General features: G+C 38.0%; 1 protein-coding gene across 2 annotated transcripts in view; it reads left to right on the forward strand.

The window, feature by feature from the left end:
• TPST1 (tyrosylprotein sulfotransferase 1) overlaps positions 1–19,641 on the forward strand; it is a 76,576-nt gene that overhangs the window by 11,308 nt on the left and 45,627 nt on the right. For both annotated transcript variants that reach the window (XM_075195034.1, XM_075195035.1), the window contains exon 2: positions 16,933–17,876. In XM_075195034.1, coding sequence (XP_075051135.1) covers positions 17,038–17,876 — 839 coding nt within the window. In that variant the 5' untranslated portion in view covers positions 16,933–17,037. The remainder of the gene's footprint in view (positions 1–16,932; positions 17,877–19,641) is intronic.

Here is a 19,641-nt window from a genome sequence, read left to right on the forward strand (position 1 = left end):
TTTTTGGTTCAGCTTTCTACTTTGGAAATAACCTACTCTGCAATAGCAATCTCCGAAATTGATTCTCCACCTGTGATCATGTTAAATGTGAGTGTTGTTATTGGATTTACTGAGTCTTGACACCTGAACTGTCCCACGGCACGAATTACCCACGAGGGACTCATGATGTTTATGGATGTTGACTGCGATAGCTAAAAGCTAAACTAATTACATTTTAACTTCAGAGAACTCTTTTTTAACTGAATATATATATATATATTTCTTTTAATTCAGTTGAGAATCAGCATTACTGTCCTGTTGTTCAATTATAGGAAAAGGCATGTAAGAATATACTCCCATTCAAAGTCCAGACTCATTGATTGCTATGTGTGTGCTGTGCCATTAGTCTGATGTTCCTGTTTAACTGATTGTAAGCAGGAAATTGTCCACTGGGACTGTCCTCTTCTGGGCTAGATGATTGCGCACACACAGGAACAGACCGCAGATTAGGCACAACAACCAGGAGCTAATTTTTAAATGTTGCAGTGTTTCAGAAGTCTAAAAATGTCCTAAAACAAAATTCTGTTCTCCCCCCTCTTCCCCACACAAGGAAAGAGTTGTCCCACTTACAAAATGGGGGACTTGAGTACAGCTCTCTAAAAACAGAATGTATCATCAAGTGAAATGTACTTGTAGCTACCTAATCAGTGGTGATCGTGACGGGGCCATCTGAACTCCGACCAATCCCATAATGGACTGGGTAACTGGGCTATCTGCATTTTTTTTCTCTTTAAAATCCTAATAGGCTGCTGAGCCGACTCTCGCTCCTCGAACTAAACTTTGCCAGTCTGCCCTTTGCCTGGTGGGGACTACATCTCGATGGAGTTCTCACTATTGTCTAATTAGCCCACCAGCATTCTTCTCTTTCCATTGCCGTTTACCTGTCAGAAGGGCATGGAAAGTGATAGACCCGTTTTATTGAGGAATATATATTTACTAATTGAGTATGTTATCCAGTTCACTAATATACAGAAATTAATTTATCTGCCAATGTAAACTAGTGGATGTGCTTGTTCTTTTCTCTGTGTACTTTGTCTATTCTTTTAGATTTTTTTTTTCTTTAGTAAAATAAATGATACATCCCCATGTATATTTATTTGCAGTGGGGACAGCTGCACTTGATCAACTATGGTTTGGATTCAAAAGAATGTCTAAACAAAATGATGTTTTTTTTGCTCTGAAGACGGATCTTCTTGTATATTCTAGAGTGTCTGCCACGCAGTCTTCATCGCTTGTCTGCTCTGCTTCCAGAAGTTTTTATGCGGATTATATGCTGTGCAGTTAATAATGACAATTATATTCCTGGAGAAGCTAAATAAATTAGTTGTATCCCTGAGAAGAGTACCAGTATTGCAGGGCAGATGAATGTTTTACTAGTTGTGATGGCTGACTAAAGTTTGCACTGCTGGCTTGATTAACTTTGCAGGTATACACATTATATTGTACGGTTAGAGGTCCAGGAGGTGAGATTTAGTAGTAAGGTCCTGATTAGCCTGAGGCCGTCACCATGGAGAGACCTTAATCAGGGTAATGCTTAGGCCATGTTGAAAATGATGGGTTTAATTTTGTGCTGGTTACATTCATAGCTTTGTTTTTGCATGAACATTGTGACAATACTTTTTATTGACTTCAGATTTTACATTTGGTTCTTCATTAGCTGTCATATTGTCGGTACAGTTCTGGTAAATATTGCTGGAAACGCCTTATTTTGTGTCAGTTTCCAATTTATTAAATATCTTTAAGGAGCCATATTATTTTTCTCCTTGGTACAACACTAAAGGAATTGTCTTTTGTGTATGTATATTACTTCCTGTAAATATGTGTTTCTATCTATCAATCTATTTATTTATCTATCTATTTGAAAGGGAATCTGAGGGGATTCAAGTGAAATAGAGAGTAAGACGTAATTTCGCCAATAGCCTTTTCTGTTCTTTTGACACTTTGAAATACTGTCACACTTTTGGAATTTGAAGCCTAATGTGAAAATGATGGCTTGTGGGTAGAGTAATATATATTTTGTGTGTCTATAGTTGTAATTTTATAGATTAGCATTAGCAATATAACCTTAAACGGTTTGTATGTCCTAAAGTTTACATCAGCTGTTACATGTAAAGCTCTTAAATAAAATATCTGCATTACTCCAGATTTTGCCATATTGTTATTTCCATTTTCTAACCCATAATGGAAAAATGACATTTAGGGCTAGATTTACTAAACTTCGTGTTTGAAGAAGTGGGGATGTTGCCTATAGCAACCAATCAGATTCTAGCTTTCATTTTGTAGAATGCACTAAATAAATGATAGCTAGTATCTGATTGGTTGCTATAGGCAACATCTCCACTTCTTCAAACCTGCCGTTTAGTAAATATACCCCTTAGTATCTTCTTGCTATGGGCAACATTTCTTTTTCTATAGTTATCTGTATTACAATTTTTGTGAATGTACCCTATTATGTATTGGCAGCATTCCTTCTTTTGTGGATTTCAGTCTTTGGAGTAAGTTTATCAAGCTGCAAGTTTCCCGCTGGTTTGAAAAGTGGAGATGTTGCCTATAGCAACCAATCAGATTCTAGTTGAAATTTATTTAGTACATTCTACAAAATGCTAGTTAGAATCTGATTGGTTGCTATAGGCAACATTTCCACTTTTCAAACCCACCGGAAGTTCTCAGCTTGATAAATTTACCCCTTTGGCTTTATTTGCACTGATCTCTCAGAATGAAGTGCCTTTTTTGTTTGGATTTTGTGTGTTTTGAAAAACAAATCTATTAGCTATTGTCACAAATATAATGGTAAAAATATTACTGATAATTGTTCCTGTTTGGCACTTGAGGTATTTTTTTTTGTGAATAAACTATCAGAGGTTTAGTTTGACGTCTGAACATTTTTAATATATTTAGTAGAAGAAAACCCTTAAAATAGAACAAATCCTTTCAAGATTTCCGAATGCTCTAATATTTGTGTGCTAATTAAATCTTCACTGGAGTTTATTGAAAATTCATAAGAGTATGATGCGGCTTCGACGGATTCCACACTTTTACAATCATGAAAGTGTGGATAGTTGAAATTGTAGTCTCTTTTTTTAAGTTGTATTGTTTTTTGTGTTTTCTGTTTGGTGATGTAGTATAAACTGAGGATTAGCATATTGATTTCTGCCTTGTTACCACTGGAGGAGTGTTTATAAAATATTAAAATTATTTTTTATCTTTGGTTCAGTATTTAGCCACATTGTGGTCTGTCTGTCTTAAATACAATCATACATTTAGCATAGATCAATAGAAAGCATCAACTTTATCATAAAGGGCTAAAAACCCTTAGTGCCTCTCAAGTTGCTGTTAGACTACAAGCCTCAGCTTGTCCTGCCAGCCCCAGTCCTTGTTTTGAAGAACCCTGTTATCTCTATATAAAAATAGACCAAGCGAGACAGCGGCTGACAGGTCATGCTGGGGCTTGTAGCATATCTGCCAACTATACAAATGCTCATTGGAGTACAGATTTCTAGCTGTCAAATGAGACCTGATGCATTGGAAATGTGGTGAAACCTCTCTGGAAATGGGTATGTAAGGAGCAGATTGACAGTGGTTTGGCCAGACATGGCCTAACTGATGTCCAGTCAAGGCTGTCTAGAGAGAGGTGTGCTCTTGTAACCCCCAAAGATAGGGGCACTTTAATCAAATAATACATTTTTATTTCTGACCGAAACATAGTTTAGTGCTGAACTATTTGTGTGTAATAAATATATATATATCTGTCATATACATACATATACATTTTTCCTGCATTCAGTTAGGCTATGTATATGTTTCAGAGATCTATGGTTCAAACCAGCAAGTATTGCAGCATTGGCAACAAGTGAATTCTTTGTAATGTGTAGATATTTCTTAGGCAGCTCTCACTTGTGTTGATAGAAATATTTTATCATCACTTTGAACTAGTAGCAATTTGTATTATGTGCATGTCTCATTCTCAATAAGGTGTACAAAAATCAGAGGCGTTTAATTCATGTTTGTTCCTCCCTGGGTTTATTGATGCACACACAAGTGAAAACACTACTTATGCTACAAAAAACCTTTACTAGGACTAGAGTCAGTTTGCAGTACACATGTCCATGCTGGATGCTTGCAAAAAAAGCTGTCTTCTCAAATGATTGCATCTTGGCCATGCTGATATACTCCTGAGGATATACTGGCAACACATATTGGCAAACTATGGCACTTTCAAATCCCCCATGATTAATTGCTAACAGAAGAAATTTTGGCTCTGCCAATTATGGTTTGGCTGTCATCCACATTGAAGTGATTCCCTAAGATGATTTTACATAAGTCAATTATTAACGGCAAGCCTTTTTAAAACGCTCTGTTAGCTGTGAACCAGGCACCGCAAATATTGCAATTGCCTTTGTGTGGTTTACACTGTTATTCTTCTGAGGCACTTACTTATTAGTGAAGAGATACTACATGAGTCTTGTCAGTGATTATGGGTGATATGCAGAAGTTGTAATCCCTGTACATGTGTATTGATGTATATTAAGTGGGCAGGGTGAGAATTTAATAAACTTGGTTAGGGACCTGTGTTTGAGTCCCTTAGTAAATATATCTGTTGTCATATTTTATCTTGCAAACTAGGAACTACATAATTTCCTTTTCTTTCTCTTCATAGTAATAGAGAAATTGTACTTGATGTCTGTATTATATTGGAAATAAATGTGTCTTTACTTTACACTTTACTGGAAAAAAAATAATTAAATGATCAGTTGTTTCCATGAAAAAATAAAGGCCCATTATACTTATTTATATTTTTCTATAAAGATAAAAGCCAGCTGTTCAGGATTTTCCTGGCTTTTTACTACAACTCTGTTGGATTTATTCATTCATAAACATCCTTTCAACAAAAAGGCAATGCTTGATGGAGTGTTTAAGTCCTGCAAAAAAAAATCTTCTTGCACAAAAAAGGCTGTAAATACAGGATAAAAATGTATAGCTTATGTTTCGTCAAACTTGCTGTGACATCATTGGCCATGTCTCAATATTGGGGGTTGAGCAGGATTCTCTCCTCTGGTGTGTTTCCTGTCGTTCCAACATTTAGGTAAGGTGTTATTGAGTAAGCCTGTTATAAAGTCCATGGTGGAAACATGCCATATATGGTTTAACAGAGCAGATATTGAGGGAGGAGGGGGACTTTTTTCAACAGTTTAGAACCGGTACAAATATGCATGATCAGGTATGTTTGATCGGTATCCGGATGCTAGTAACCTGTGATCATGATTTTCCAAAATCTCTGTATAATGGGGCTTTCCCACAATATATGGAGAAATGTGCCAACGTTGCCACAATTTCTCCAGCATTGATTAGACGACGGGGGGTAAATGCAGAGTAAACATTTTAAGATAACTATAGGGTGTCCAGTTCTACTGCATGAAAGTCACTGATCCCGTCAACAACTTATCGGTAAGATGATGCACTTCAAACTAGTAAGGCGACTGGCACCAATTATGTAATAAATCCACCCAAAACAAATACATTTTGTAGTGTGACACGCCAGGCTCCAAAATACTCAAGTTCCCAACGTGGTCGCTCCTATTGTTAGGAGACACAATGCATGAAACGGTCATTCATCTATGATGCAGGCACTAGGCGTGATGCATTCCAGCAGCTGCTGCCTGTTTAGTGAGCATAGTATTGAGTCCATTGGAGGCTTGACGCCCTTTGATTGGGAGAATGATGGATCACAGTTAGGATATAATTTCCAATTTAAATCACACACTGCATTTATATTTTGTTTTGTGTGGATATATTTAAATTACTGTAACCTGGCATATATTGTAAATAGTTTGCAACATTTTCAAAATTGTTGCATGAAATATTCGCCTCATTCTGCATTTGTAGTTCCCGGTCCTGGTCCAATCACTCCATACAGCAAACCATCGGTGTCCCAGTTCTATTCATTCAACAAAATGCAAATTTACAAAAGCATTGCACAGATTGGCATTCCTTAGAATGGTGAAACAAAAACTTAACTAGAAGATTTTATCACCAGAAATAAGCACAACTGTGAAATAGCCTATTCTCCTGCAGAACTCATGTTATTTTCTATTACAGGACTGTCCAACTGGTGGCTAATGGCTGGATATGGCCTGACAGGCCACCTCTTTATGCTTCCATTTTGTAGGGCAGCACAGTCCTTTATCTTCTCTGTAAGATGAGCTACATTCATCTCACAAAAATAACCAATTTTATTAATTGAAAACGTTGTTGCAGTTATACATAGAAGATGCATGGTACAAGGCTGAATTCCGTGGTTACTTAGTCAGTGCATGGAATAGTAGCTGGACAGTTTATTTGAACACAAGGCTATGAGGCCGGTGGGTATAAAACTGTTATTTTTCACTCAGGTCTATATGTGGTGACATTGAGATTCCTGAGCATAAGGCTATTTATTGGAGCACAGAGCTTATGCCTAGACATGGGACTGGTGGGCATGAGTTTGTTACTCCAAGGTTGTATGGGGCAAGCAAGTCCCTGTCAGGTCCTGATGCTGACAATCTGCAAACAAGACTTATATAGTGGGCATGAGGATACTATACTGGACACTGGTATGCATATGTTGTGCAGCAGACTATGAAAGTAACAAGAATATTACACTAAGAGCATGATTGTTAGTCATCAGCATGAGGCTATATATATATATATATATATATATATATATATATATATATATATATATATATATAGTAGTCAAATGATTGTGTGTGTGATGAGCATGAGCCTGTTATATGGGGTACAGTGTTTTATTGATTGCAAAAGACTACAGGACATGTGGCTGTAACGCAGTGCACAGGCCTGTATATTGAGTGCCTGACGCTGTATGTGGTACTGTTCTGCTGTGCACAATATTTCATTTTTTGCTGTATCATGTACACTATTTACTCTTTTGCTGTGCACTGCACAATAAGAATCTTTGTTTTTTATCATACAAACATTGTATGTGCTTTTCCTTCAACTGTGCATCGTGCACTTGGTATAGTCTCTACACCACAAATGCTATTTATTTTTTGGCCATAATGTGCTCTCTCCCCTGTCTAGCCTTCCATATCTAAATAGTTGGACAGCACCGTTGTACTAAGTAAGATGGTTGTACTAGAGCAATAGACCTTTTTAGTTCTGAAATGCCTGGATACTCTCTAATGACTGCATGACCTCATGAAAGCTAAGATAAACAGGGACTTTGATACCAGATCTCTGTCCTACTCTGCAGCTGCTAATCTATTAGTAAAGGTTGCATTACCAGCTGCAGTACTCAGACGGAAGCGCTGTTCATTTACATTTTTAGATTTACTTTCAGAAAGAGACTACCTACTTTTTGTTTACACTTGGTAATCCCTGTGTCATGCTGGAAAGTGGGCTTCAGTCAATGCTCCTCCATCATGTAACTCCCCTGCTTCCCTGGCCTAAGTGTTGTAAAGCCCACGTCAAGCACATAGTATGGCTGGGTTTTAAGACTTAGGGCTAGATTTACTAAGCCGTGCGTTTGAAAAAGTGGGGATGTTGCCTATAGCAACCAATCAGATTCTAGCTGTCATTTTGTAGACGGTACTAAATAAATGAAATCTAGAATCTGACTGGTTGCTATAGGCAACATCCCCACTTTTTCAAACCCGCAGCTTAGTAAATCTAACCCTTAGGCTTATGTGACTTTCACAAATATCTAATTGCTAGCAACGCACTATGACTGATTTTATCATAATGGTAGAATGTATCTCCATGTAGTTTTCAAGAGCTTGGTGATCTGTAAACCTCTTTTGGGGAAAATAACTATATAAAACCAACCCCCATTACAAAAAAATCTAACATCCTCCGCCTCACTGCAGGATTTGTAGCCCACAGAATTTCTACTGACATGTTTATGCTTCGTACAGCTTGCCATTTACAGTATACATGTAGTGAGCGTAATAAAAACAAATTGAGAACAGTGCAAAATATAGCTTTAAATTGGCCATGTATATTTAAAATGTTATTGTCTAAAAACTGATTTAAAAAAATGTGGGCTTTAAAACCATTAGTATCTTGGTTTAAATGACTTTATTGTATAGTATGTTAGAAAATCATCAGAGGTGCTTTATATAACTATATGGGTATTTTTAAAGTCATTTTTTCTTTTTATTTTTAAATGCATGAACATATACTTAAACATGACTGACCCTATTCATTAAGGGAAGTAAAGCAAATAAAAGGAGTAACTTTGCACCTTGGCAAATCCATGATGCATTGGAGGGGGAGGTAAATTTATAATGTGGGGAAAGATTTATAGTTGGGGTAGGGTATGTCCTAGATCAACTTTAAATTTCAGTGTAAAAATAAAACTATCAAGTATTTGTATGCTACATGAAAAAACCGTATTTAACTTATGTGCAAAATAATAAACTTTTTTGCACCACTTGCATTGTAATATGGTTTTGTCCAGGAGAAAACTTACTCCTTTCCTTGCTTTGCTCTCTTTAATGAATCAGGCCCAAAGTGTAAATGGAATCCTTTATGAAAAATTCTGGCGACAGTATAAGCTGTTAATTTTAAACGTACACTTTGCGATATATGAAAGTTATTTACACAGCAGTTATCATTCTTTGCAGTTGAAGGTGCAACACTATCATTCTGTCACTTCCATTATTTCAGTTACTGTGGAAAGTTTCATGTGGGAAGTAAACATCTGTACACTTTCTGTGTTGGGCATAGATAGGGCTGTTAATCTCCAGGGCTGTATGTGATGGCATTGAGATTGGTGGTATCCCAGCCGATCCCCACTCTCTTTAATAGAAAAAAAAGTGAGATACTATTGTATCTAATTTCTGGGACTAGTAAACTGTGTGCTGAAATAAAGACTACTGTAACGTGTTATTGTTGCATAGTCATGACATTTTATATGCTGTTGGAGATTGTTTTCTTTTTTCAGAGTTCAGATGCATTGAACACTCCTAACAAATGTAAATATCTGTCAGACAACATTTGTGGGATATTGAACAAGATGGGTTTCCTGTGTGGTTGTTTTTCCCTAACTCTGCCAGCCAAATGAGTTTGGCTGTTAAGCAATCAGATATTAGCACATTGTTGCAGAATTAATAGAGCAGGTTGGTAGAGATGCAGCCATTCAATTTTTTTTTCCAGCTAAAGATCAATATGTGGTTGTTTATCTAAAATGTAAAACAATAAAAATATTACAATGGAAATGCTTGACTTTGCTGATGAAAAACAAAACAGTAATTTGTAAACAGATAATGGACACAGTTTGTTTTCATAGCATATTAGAATAAATATATTTTTATTTTTGTGCATTGTATACTGATGGCAATCATACACAAACCCATTGCACGGTTTGTTTTCCTTGGATTCTCTCTATGGGCAAGGGAAAACAGCCAACCATAGGAATAATAAAAATATTTTAAATAATTATTACATAGTTACTTTTATACAATTGGCGCAAACCCAGAAATTTGCCCCATTGATGATTACTTTTTTTCTGGGCCCTATAGGGGACTTTTACTTGATAGCATTGCCATTGTATGGCTTTTCTCAATGGTACAGTTACAATGACATAACTGGTATAGCCAGTTGATCCTAATGTCGAAGCACACATATTACATAATATCATTTTATTACACATTCACCAATATACCTATAGTAGGCTTCTGTTTCAATGGAAGGGTAGATAAAAAGATTTTGTTGTACTAGGGAAATGGACAAAACCGTGGAATGTGCAAGTTCATGTTTCTAAGTGAAAAGTAATGTCCTTGGGGAGATATAATACTCCATCAGGGTACTGTTGTGGTTAAGATAATGACTAAAGAGGGTTTGACAGGATGGACCACCTATGCCATCCTATCTGTTGTTGCTGGGAACCGGCTGGGCTTACTTCGCCACCGTCCCCTTTTGTTATTTCGAATATTCCCCTCCTGTTGCAGTAGAAGGAGCCTGCTGCTACCACTGGACTCCTTTATGGCGCTCAGAGCCACGTTCCTTCTGGGTAACTGTCGCTGCTAGTATACTCCCGTGCTGGTACACTTGGGCTTGTACCCCTGACTGCTTACTATGGATCAGGGTGCTGTAGATGGATGCCCACTGGCCAGAGCTGTGGGGTAGCGGACAGAGATGTGGTACTAGAAACTGGGTCTAAACTTCAAAACAGCTGGAGGACGGATTAGATTTAGGGTCTAATCTGTAGGTCACAGGATTACAGCAATATTAAAGAAGTTGTCAAGCAGAACCTTGAAGCAGAGAGTGATGTTTATTTCGCCCAAGTGTCCTGACAAGGACAGTTCCACTGATTAAAGGTATCAGTGGTCAGGTCAGATGGAACATCAGAATAATACATTTCAGTGTACAAGGGCTCTCTTTTTATACAGTTTTAAACACCGCCTCACAGGCTATTTTTAGAATCAGGATGTAATTTGTTTACCCAAACATGGATTTACATACAAAGCAAAGTTAGCAATATTTATGCTTATCTGTGATATCCTAAAACCTTGCTGTGATTTCCTGCTTCTTATTTTGGACACAGTGGACATCTGACAGCAAGTCTAATTACCCCTTTCTTTCCCTTAAGGGGTTTTGGACACACACATCAAAGGGTCTAATTAACATGAGACTAGCATGTGTGCCTTCTTCCAACAGTTACAGAATACACATTTCCTCAAAAAAAAAGAATTTCCCAAGAAAAGTTGCAAAACCCCAAACAAGGCATTTCCTTACACCAAGATACAGAAAAGACTTCATAAACAAAGGATTATTGTATCTGATATATACATCAGAAATGATGCATTTCCTCTAGCAAGGTTAAAACAAACAAGTTTCTTCCCTGGACGTAGAAATAAAGATTTCCCTTTCCAAAATATACACAATATAAGTGCATTTGCAATTATATAAATAAGCGCCCTGTGCTATTTCATTTAAATAAATTTATACCATAAGTTACTAATAAGTGAACCAGTCACAAAGAGAAACTGTGTTTATTTCAGACAACTGTAAGGCAAGTAAACAGTACAGCCAAGCATCTTGTAAGGCTAATAGAATACTTGGCTGCATAGACTGAGCTATCACAAGCAGAAAGAGACAAGTCCTCTCTATCTCCGTGCAGAGCTCTTGTTATGCATTTCTTTTTTAATATGTCATGACAAATGTATGCCAAATACCCCTTAATGTGTGTTAACAAAATGTAATAACAAGCCAATCCTTTAAGTAGTTAAAGGTTTTAAAAAAACACATCTACTTTTGTACAAGTTTTTTTATTTAAATGTAATATTAGATTCTTTAAAAAAAAATGACTGAGGACTTTCCTTTTTTTTAAAAATGAAAAAGCACAAATCAAGATGTACTCATAGCATATGGGGATTTCCCGCACTCTCCAGGGCACTAAAGCAAGTTCCCATTTCAACATTAAACCAGAATAAAACTAATATCAAATAAGCACTGGATACCCTAGGTTTATTACCCCATAAATTTGTCTGAAATACCTCTTGGCGTATGGGTAACTAGGACTTAGATCATTGTGTCCAAAATTTTAGTCCACATCTTTAAAAGGATAGTCTAGAGGAGATCAGAAGAAGGGCTACAGTGTGCAATGTGTTAAGCACAGTGCTTGCAGTAACTTACGTAATGCTGCAATTGAATTGGCTGTTTTAGACTTTATTGCCCACAAATTGCAGCGTGTATGAGCTCAAGGTATAGCACCCATATACAGGGCTGCCATCAGAAACTGTGGGGCCCAGTACTAATTAATCTGGTAGGGCCCCCCCCCTTGGTCCAGTACTAATTAATCTAGCGGGGCCCCCCTCCCCATACATATGCCCCCCTCCCCATTAATATGCACCCCTCCATCTTCGCCATACATGCGCCCCCTATCCCTCATCATAGTACATTCCCCTCACTCCCTCATCACAGAAAATGTTCCCCTCCCCCAAAGTAAATGTCCCCCTCTCACCTCCCCGCAATCACAGTAAATGTCCCCTTCTCCCCCCCCCCCCACGGTTAATGCCCCCCAATCACAGTTAAGGCCCCCCTCTGCCCCCCAATCACAGTTAAGGTCCCCCTCTGCCCCCCAATCACAATTAAGGTCCCCGTCAACCCCCCTTCCACAATTAAGGTCCCCCTCTTTCCCCCCTCTCTCTCCACAGATCAGTTCCCCCAGGCTCTCCCTCTCCCCCCTCCCTCCACAGTTATGGTCCCCCAGGCTCTCCCTCTCCCCCACTCTCAAAAAAAATAATAGCTTATTTACTTACCTTCTCCTCCACAATGCTGCAGCTCTGCCTCCCGGTCACTGATATACTGGGAGTGCGGCGCGCGGCGATGACGTCACCACGCCCCGCGCTCCCAGCTTATCACCGTCTGGGAGGCAGAGCTGCAGCATCGCGGAGAAGGTAAGTAAAACAAAAAGGGGAGGCACGGTCGGTGACTGCGGGGCCTGGACAGTCCAGGGAGTCTGGACAGACGGAGAGGTCTGTCCGAACCCCCTAGTCTGTCCGGGCGCCTCACAGCAGTACTGGCCGTACCCCCCTGATGGCGGCCCTGCCCATATATTCCGGAAAACATGATCCAAAATGTTTGAGGAACTTTGTTTTAAGAACAGCTGTAGCTTATTTTGACGGCCACTATATTGGTGTTTTCTATAGTCACATGGAGATTCTAAGATGTCAATAGTCTTTTTAGAGGTCCTGATTTAAAAATTTTCAGAAAAACTACTAAACTGCTCTGCTGAATGTTTTGTTTTCACTTCTTTAAGAAAGTTCTCAGCTTTTAAAGTGCACCTTAGTGGAATTAGCCTTTGTGTGGCCTGAACCATTCCAGAATGCAGCCTATAAATTCACTAGGGATTAGTGACCTCACTGAAGGATAGGGCACAAAGAGTTTTATTTAACTTTGTAAGCAATTTGAGAACCAGCACTTGATAATAAATGTAGCAAATAAGGGTCCCCTTCGAAGGATTACTTGTCATATGTTGCACTAAATAGTTATTCACTCCTATATCTTCTTTCCAAGTTTCCAAATGGAAAGGAGTAATTGCCAGATGCAGGTTTTAAAGCTGACTCTTCATTTTATACAAAGCACCTATTATATTTGTCATTTTCTTTGCAAATCTTTCATCGGAAATGACTGGTGATTATGCCAAATTTAGGGTTATTTTTATAAACGGTAACCTCTGCATCAAACATTCAAGTCTAGACACACACCCTTAATTTAAGGGTATGTCATTATAAAATATCTTTTGTGACCAGCATTCTAATTACAGCAACCTGAATCCTTTTTATTTCATGGTGATATTCATTCTGTACTATGATACTGTGATTTGCACATTACTAGTTCCTATGTGCATCTTATTTATACTAATGGGCAGTACGGTGGCTTAGTGATTAGCACTTCTGCCTCACATTATTGGGATCATGAGTTCGGTTCCTGACCATGGCCTTGTCTGGACCCTTTGTGGCACCTCATAAATAAAAGATGATGTTGATAAAATAGTAGTAATTAATAATAAAAAATGTAAAAGTGAAAATTGTGCAATGAATTGGAAGAATTAGCTGAACAATATTGTGCAGTAGTCATACTTGGTGGGGGGGACAATACAATATAACAATATCTGAATGTGATAGACATAATTTGGACCCGGACCTCCTTACTCCTCTGGGCTGGCTCTGGACCCCCTCAGCTCCTCTGGCAGTAACAGACCCCTCTTTGATTGTTAATTTCCTCTAATTGTCTAGTAGTCTTGCATCTCTTTCTGATTGTCAGCTCTTTAGACTACACAGCCTTGTCCGTAAGGCTATCAGCTTTCTGTTAAATGTGCATCTTTACTTTGTAACAATTAAGGCTCTATCTAAGGAATGGGTGGCATTTCTCATCTCCAGAATTCTCTAAGTGCAATTTACAGGATTACCTGCACTTCTCTTTATAGCACTTGTGAACACAGTACTCACTCTTACCAAGTGTTTGTTCCTCTTTTTAAGGCTTTCTGGAAGCACTTGCAATGTTTGGCAGTCAACAATGGCCATGCCTAACTCCTCTGCCACACTGCAATGCTTCTTCTCCAATTCTGTTGCCAAAGTTGCCTCTCTTGGCAGGTTTTAAAATCACTTCCTTTGTCCAGGTACATTGGGGATGCTGGGAACTGTAGTTTTCAGCACACAAAGCTGGGTGGCCCCATACTACCGCGACACAGCTACCCCATTCCCCCCACACACGCACAGTTGACTGGTGGGTCTGGGAGTTGCACTGATCACCAAACCTAGCTTTTGGCATTATTCAATTAAGTAACTGCATGGGGGGTAGTAAAATAAAGTAAAACTCTAAAGTTGTGTAAAATTTACTCCACGTTTATGGAATTAAGACTCAAAATTAGTTGGTTTAAGGTTTTACCTCAATTGTCCACCCAAGTTAAATATTATATTTTAAACGCCCTAATTATGAGAGTAACTTGTACCCAATATCTGGGCCATCTGCTGTTTGTGAGATAATCATTTCATTATCACCTCTAGATGGTGCCCAGTTTGTTCTGCCATTGTTGCTAAGGCCCACTGATTGGACCATATCTCCTGTCTACGTCACCATCACTGTTCCATCCTTCGGCCTCTGCATTATCATGGTCCGCTCCATTCATTTCCCTCTGTCCGTCTATTAACTGTGCTCCTTTGATGCTTAACAGTCTTATTTCATTTAGCTGTATGTTCACTCTGTATTACAATGTACTTCCACCTGTATCACACTGACTGCTTTCCCTGGGTCTCCACACTGCCCCATCACCTTTTTCTCACATGCAGCCCTGTCGGCACTATCATAATGCAAGTGGACAGGCCACTGCTTCCTACAAGATCAGCACATTCATCTCCTGCTGCTGTGAACATGCAGATGATGTGATTGGCTAAAAAAACAGGGTATATACAGATGAGCAGGATATCCTCATCATCATCATCATCATAGTCGTTTATTTGTAAGATGCCACAAAACTTTGCAGTGCTGGGCAGTCAGAATAGCAAATCGTACAAGTTGCGCATAAAAACAGTACATAAAAGGTTTATGAAGGAGGTGCAGACATGCGTGTGAGAGCTTACAGTCTAGAAATGAAGATTGAATATAATAAGTATGGGGAGATTCTAGTGCAATAAACACCATATAGCAAAGATATATAGATGGAAGCACTCCATTTTTAGCTGTTGTTTCAGAGCCAGATTAAGACCACACGTTGACTTCCATTTGTCAGAAAAATAAAACATAAAGGGGCATATTCAATTAATAAAGCAGATAATGGTTGCGCGCGGCTGCACATTTCCCGTTACCGCAACATTGTGGATTTCCCTTCGCACCCCACAGAGTTGAGAGGGGGAATCCGCAATGTTGCAGTACCGTATTGGCACTTTATGTGCGCAGTCGAGTATAATCGCGATTTCCATTCTTAATTTAGTATGCCCAAAAAATGGGTTATGGTAACCTGAGCCCTAGGTGGAAGTCTAGGTTGCCTAATAGATGATCTGGCTATGAATATGCCCTCTAAGTTTGAGTTTGGAACTTGGATTTTCAAATCCCCTTAATTAATTTTTAATACAGCTCCGTGCCATGTATTGCTGCATTGAAGTGCAGAGTGCTGTATTGACCTGTTTAGTGTGGTGGTATGTTCATTGCACACCACTGGGCTCACTAAATTGACACATAATTGTGCATATTAGTATTTTTGTTACTTTGTCAAAATGACAGTCACAGTGTATGGAGTATTTGAAAATATTTCCTGCAATATTACAAATATAAATAATGAAATGTCAGTCCCTCAAATTTTCAGTCATTATCTAGAAATAAAACATGCATTTCTCATTTGTCAATTACAAAGCTTACTTTTAAGCAATCATTTGTTTCTGTCATTTCAAGCTGACCTTCTCCAGGCAGAGGAAGAATCTATAAATACTGAGAATGTGCGTCACTACATGATAATAGAATTGTGTTCTGCAGCAATATTTGCTGTCTTTGCTTTGTGACATTAATACATATGTAGTTGTTGAGCCAATGCACAGAGCGCGCTGACTCACTGTTCACTCTGCCTGTCAGTTACTGTTAAGTCCTCAGTCATAATCTAGCAAGATCTTTGGTCAGCCTTGGATGCACTAGCTACAGAACAGGAAAGAAACTTCCTTTTGTAAACAAAAAATACTTTGCAAATTCTGTGTATGGTAACAAAATATATTGGTAAGATAATGAATTTTTTTTTACCTTGTTTTTTTTGTACATCTTTTTTTTATCAAAGATCTTTTTATGTTCATGAAATTTAGTTTCTAAAGAACTGTATTCCTTTTTTGTTGGCATATTGGCTAACCTTAAAACATTACTTTTCTGTGCTTGTACATTATGGAGTATACCGTTTAGGGTGTACTAATTAGGTCAGTATGGCGGATTATGCTTTCCTATTCCCTTTTCTTGGTGGATATTTATGCATTCTAATATTTATTAATTACATAGTTTACATGAGAGACATCTATATTTACTGAACATCTTTTTTTCTGTCTAATGCCATGTTTCTTTGCTGCTTTCATTTATATTTTATATACATTCTATATTTTATTGTTTCTCTTAATCCTGACCAAATCGTTTAAATTTTTCATTTTCCTCTTAATTATAGAATCAATGTGCATTTTATTTTAGTATAGCTTTAGTTAATCACGTACGTCTTTGTATTGCACATAGTAGTCTTTTATTTAAATATGTGTGTGTGTCTATCTATCTATCTATCTATCTATCTATCTATCTATCTATCTATCTATATCTATATATAATGCATGCTGTAGAAGACTGCTGGTTTAAGAACTAGAGGTATGTTCATATGTTTGTCAATTAACTCGAGTTGACTTTTTTTTTCTTCTCTTTATTCTGCAGATGAGACAGCTGCCGGCTCTATGGAGTAGAATATTTTTGGCATGACTGTGTAAAGAAAACAGCAAAGTTCCCATCTGTCTCATTCAGCGAGACTTTGTTGTCAAAATGATTGGGAAATTAAAGCAAAACTTGCTACTGGCATGTCTTGTAATAAGCTCAGTGACTGTATTCTACTTGGGACAACACGCAATGGAGTGTCACCACCGAATAGAAGAACGCAGCCAGCCTGTCAAAATGGAAATTCCCAAAGCAACATTAAGAACTGAGCAGAGAACGAATGCTAGTTATTCATATAACAAGGACATGCCGTTAATATTTATTGGAGGAGTGCCTCGTAGTGGAACTACTCTCATGCGTGCTATGCTTGATGCCCATCCTGAAATTCGATGTGGAGAAGAAACCAGGGTTATTCCTCGGATATTGGCTGTCAAACAAATGTGGGCACGTTCGAGCAAGGAAAAAATTCGTTTAGACGAAGCTGGTGTAACGGATGAAGTTCTTGACTCAGCCATGCAGGCATTTTTACTGGAAATAATAGTTAAGCATGGAGAACCTGCACCTTACCTGTGTAACAAAGATCCATTTGCTTTAAAATCCTTGTCCTATTTAGCCAAAATATTTCCTAATGCCAAATTTGTTCTGATGATTCGAGATGGACGTGCTTCAGTGCACTCGATGATTTCTAGAAAAGTTACAATTGCTGGCTTTGATCTGAACAGCTACAGAGATTGCTTAACCAAGTGGAACCGTGCTATAGAAACCATGTATAACCAGTGCATGGAAGTGGGCTTTGATCGGTGTATGTTGGTACATTACGAACAGCTGGTTTTACATCCAGAACGCTGGATGAAGACCTTGTTGAAATTCCTCCTGATTCCATGGAATGATGCTGTACTGCACCATGAAGAGATGATTGGCAAAGCTGGAGGTGTTTCCCTGTCCAAGTAAGTTTTAGATTTGCAGTTGTGGCTTGTTGAATTGAGCAAAAGAAAGGGGACAAATTGTATAAAGTAAACTCCTTATTTTCAAACATCACATTTTAAGATATTCATACATTCCTAAAATTATAATACTTCATCTGGTTCTACAGACTTGTGACTTGCTGACTGGTAGCTAACTGGACAGCACATGTGTTGTGTTTTTGTTTTGTTTGCTTTTTAAGGTTTATTGTAATATATAGGGAATATTCTAGCTGTTAATTCTTTAGACTGTCCCTTAAGTATTGGCATGGACAAGAAACATGAATGCATAGAGTGTGGGGTTTAACCTACCTTCATGGGCTGGCCATAGAGATTGCCCTGTCAACAATCAGTCCCCTTTACTGCATACTCTTGTGAATGTCATTGGATTTGAATATAATAGCACACATTTCTCATTAGTCAGTTTAAAATGATTTTCAGCTTTGTAACATGGGTACAGTGAGTCTTCTAGAAAGCAGTAGAATGCAGTCTATTGCACATTTTAACAAATTAAAAAAAATAAACTTTAATATCTTTCAGGATCAACCAAATTTTCCTGATGACCAAATTTAAACTGCTTTGGGCCCCATCAAGTTGGATAATTGTGATGCTTTTGACCTTGTTTTTACATAATACAGATTGTATAGAACTTTCCTGGTTATTTAAAGTGATGCAACACTTATTAGTTGGTTCCATGTGTAGAGGGGGCAGTGACAGTCCTGGCTTCTTTGTGTAAACGTGTCTCCTTCATTATTGCACCATTGGGGTACATTGCCTGCAAAGGTTCCAGAAAAATAAATTTCTGATTATATTCATAGAATATTGAACAAAACAATATGACCAATACAGAAATTTTCAATATGTTGGTTCTGCTCACTTAGGTATGTGGAGAATTGGTTTCAGTTTTGACCTGTAGACTTTACTGGGTTTAATTGGGGTTATGTGTATACTATCAGAAAAAGCAAAGGGGATGTGTTCTATTAATACCCAGGTAATTCAATTCTGAAACTGATTGTAAAGCATAGGCTGTGATGACATTATTTAGGAATCGCAGAGAAAGATAACAGATTGTTGCTAGTTTATAAATAAGAGTGTGTGCTAAATTAGTTGATGACATGTGAGCTGACTGTTGGCATTGGACTGCTCATTTAGACACAAAACAAATAAAATAAAGTATTTGGCAAACTTGTCAGTATTAGGGCACATTTACATTGGAGCACTGGCCTCTGGAGTGATGCCTGCAGCCAAAGGGCTTTAATACTACTGAAATGTAGATATCTTAAAGTTCATTGATACTTGTGACAACTGTTCTTGCTTTTCAAATGTTAGTATGCATTAAGTTCTCTCTAAAATACTGCATATTGCATTTCCATTGCGTTAGAATTCACAGTCCAGTGGAACCATGCTTTGTTCACTCCTTGTCTGGCAAGGCAGCGATCCTACTTAATTGTCACCAGAGCATATAGTCCTTGGACCTAGAATGGCAAGAAACGTTGATTAAGCACCTTGGTAGAAGGCTGTGTCTGATGCAGTTTTTGTAGTACTCATTACAAACAAATAAGATTTTATTATACAGACAACTGATGTCAGATCTCTGGTTATTCTCCCAGGAGAATCTTTATTGAACATGCCTGATATCCCCCACACCCTTCCTTGGACATCGGGACAATTGGAAACAAAGAATAAAAAGTGCTCATTAACGCTATAAGAGAGCATTTTCCAGTGATTTTCAACTTGGCGAAAAATAATT

The sequence above is a fragment of the Mixophyes fleayi genome, chromosome 2, assembly GCF_038048845.1.
Source record: "Mixophyes fleayi isolate aMixFle1 chromosome 2, aMixFle1.hap1, whole genome shotgun sequence".
NCBI classification, from domain to species: domain Eukaryota; kingdom Metazoa; phylum Chordata; class Amphibia; order Anura; family Limnodynastidae; genus Mixophyes; species Mixophyes fleayi.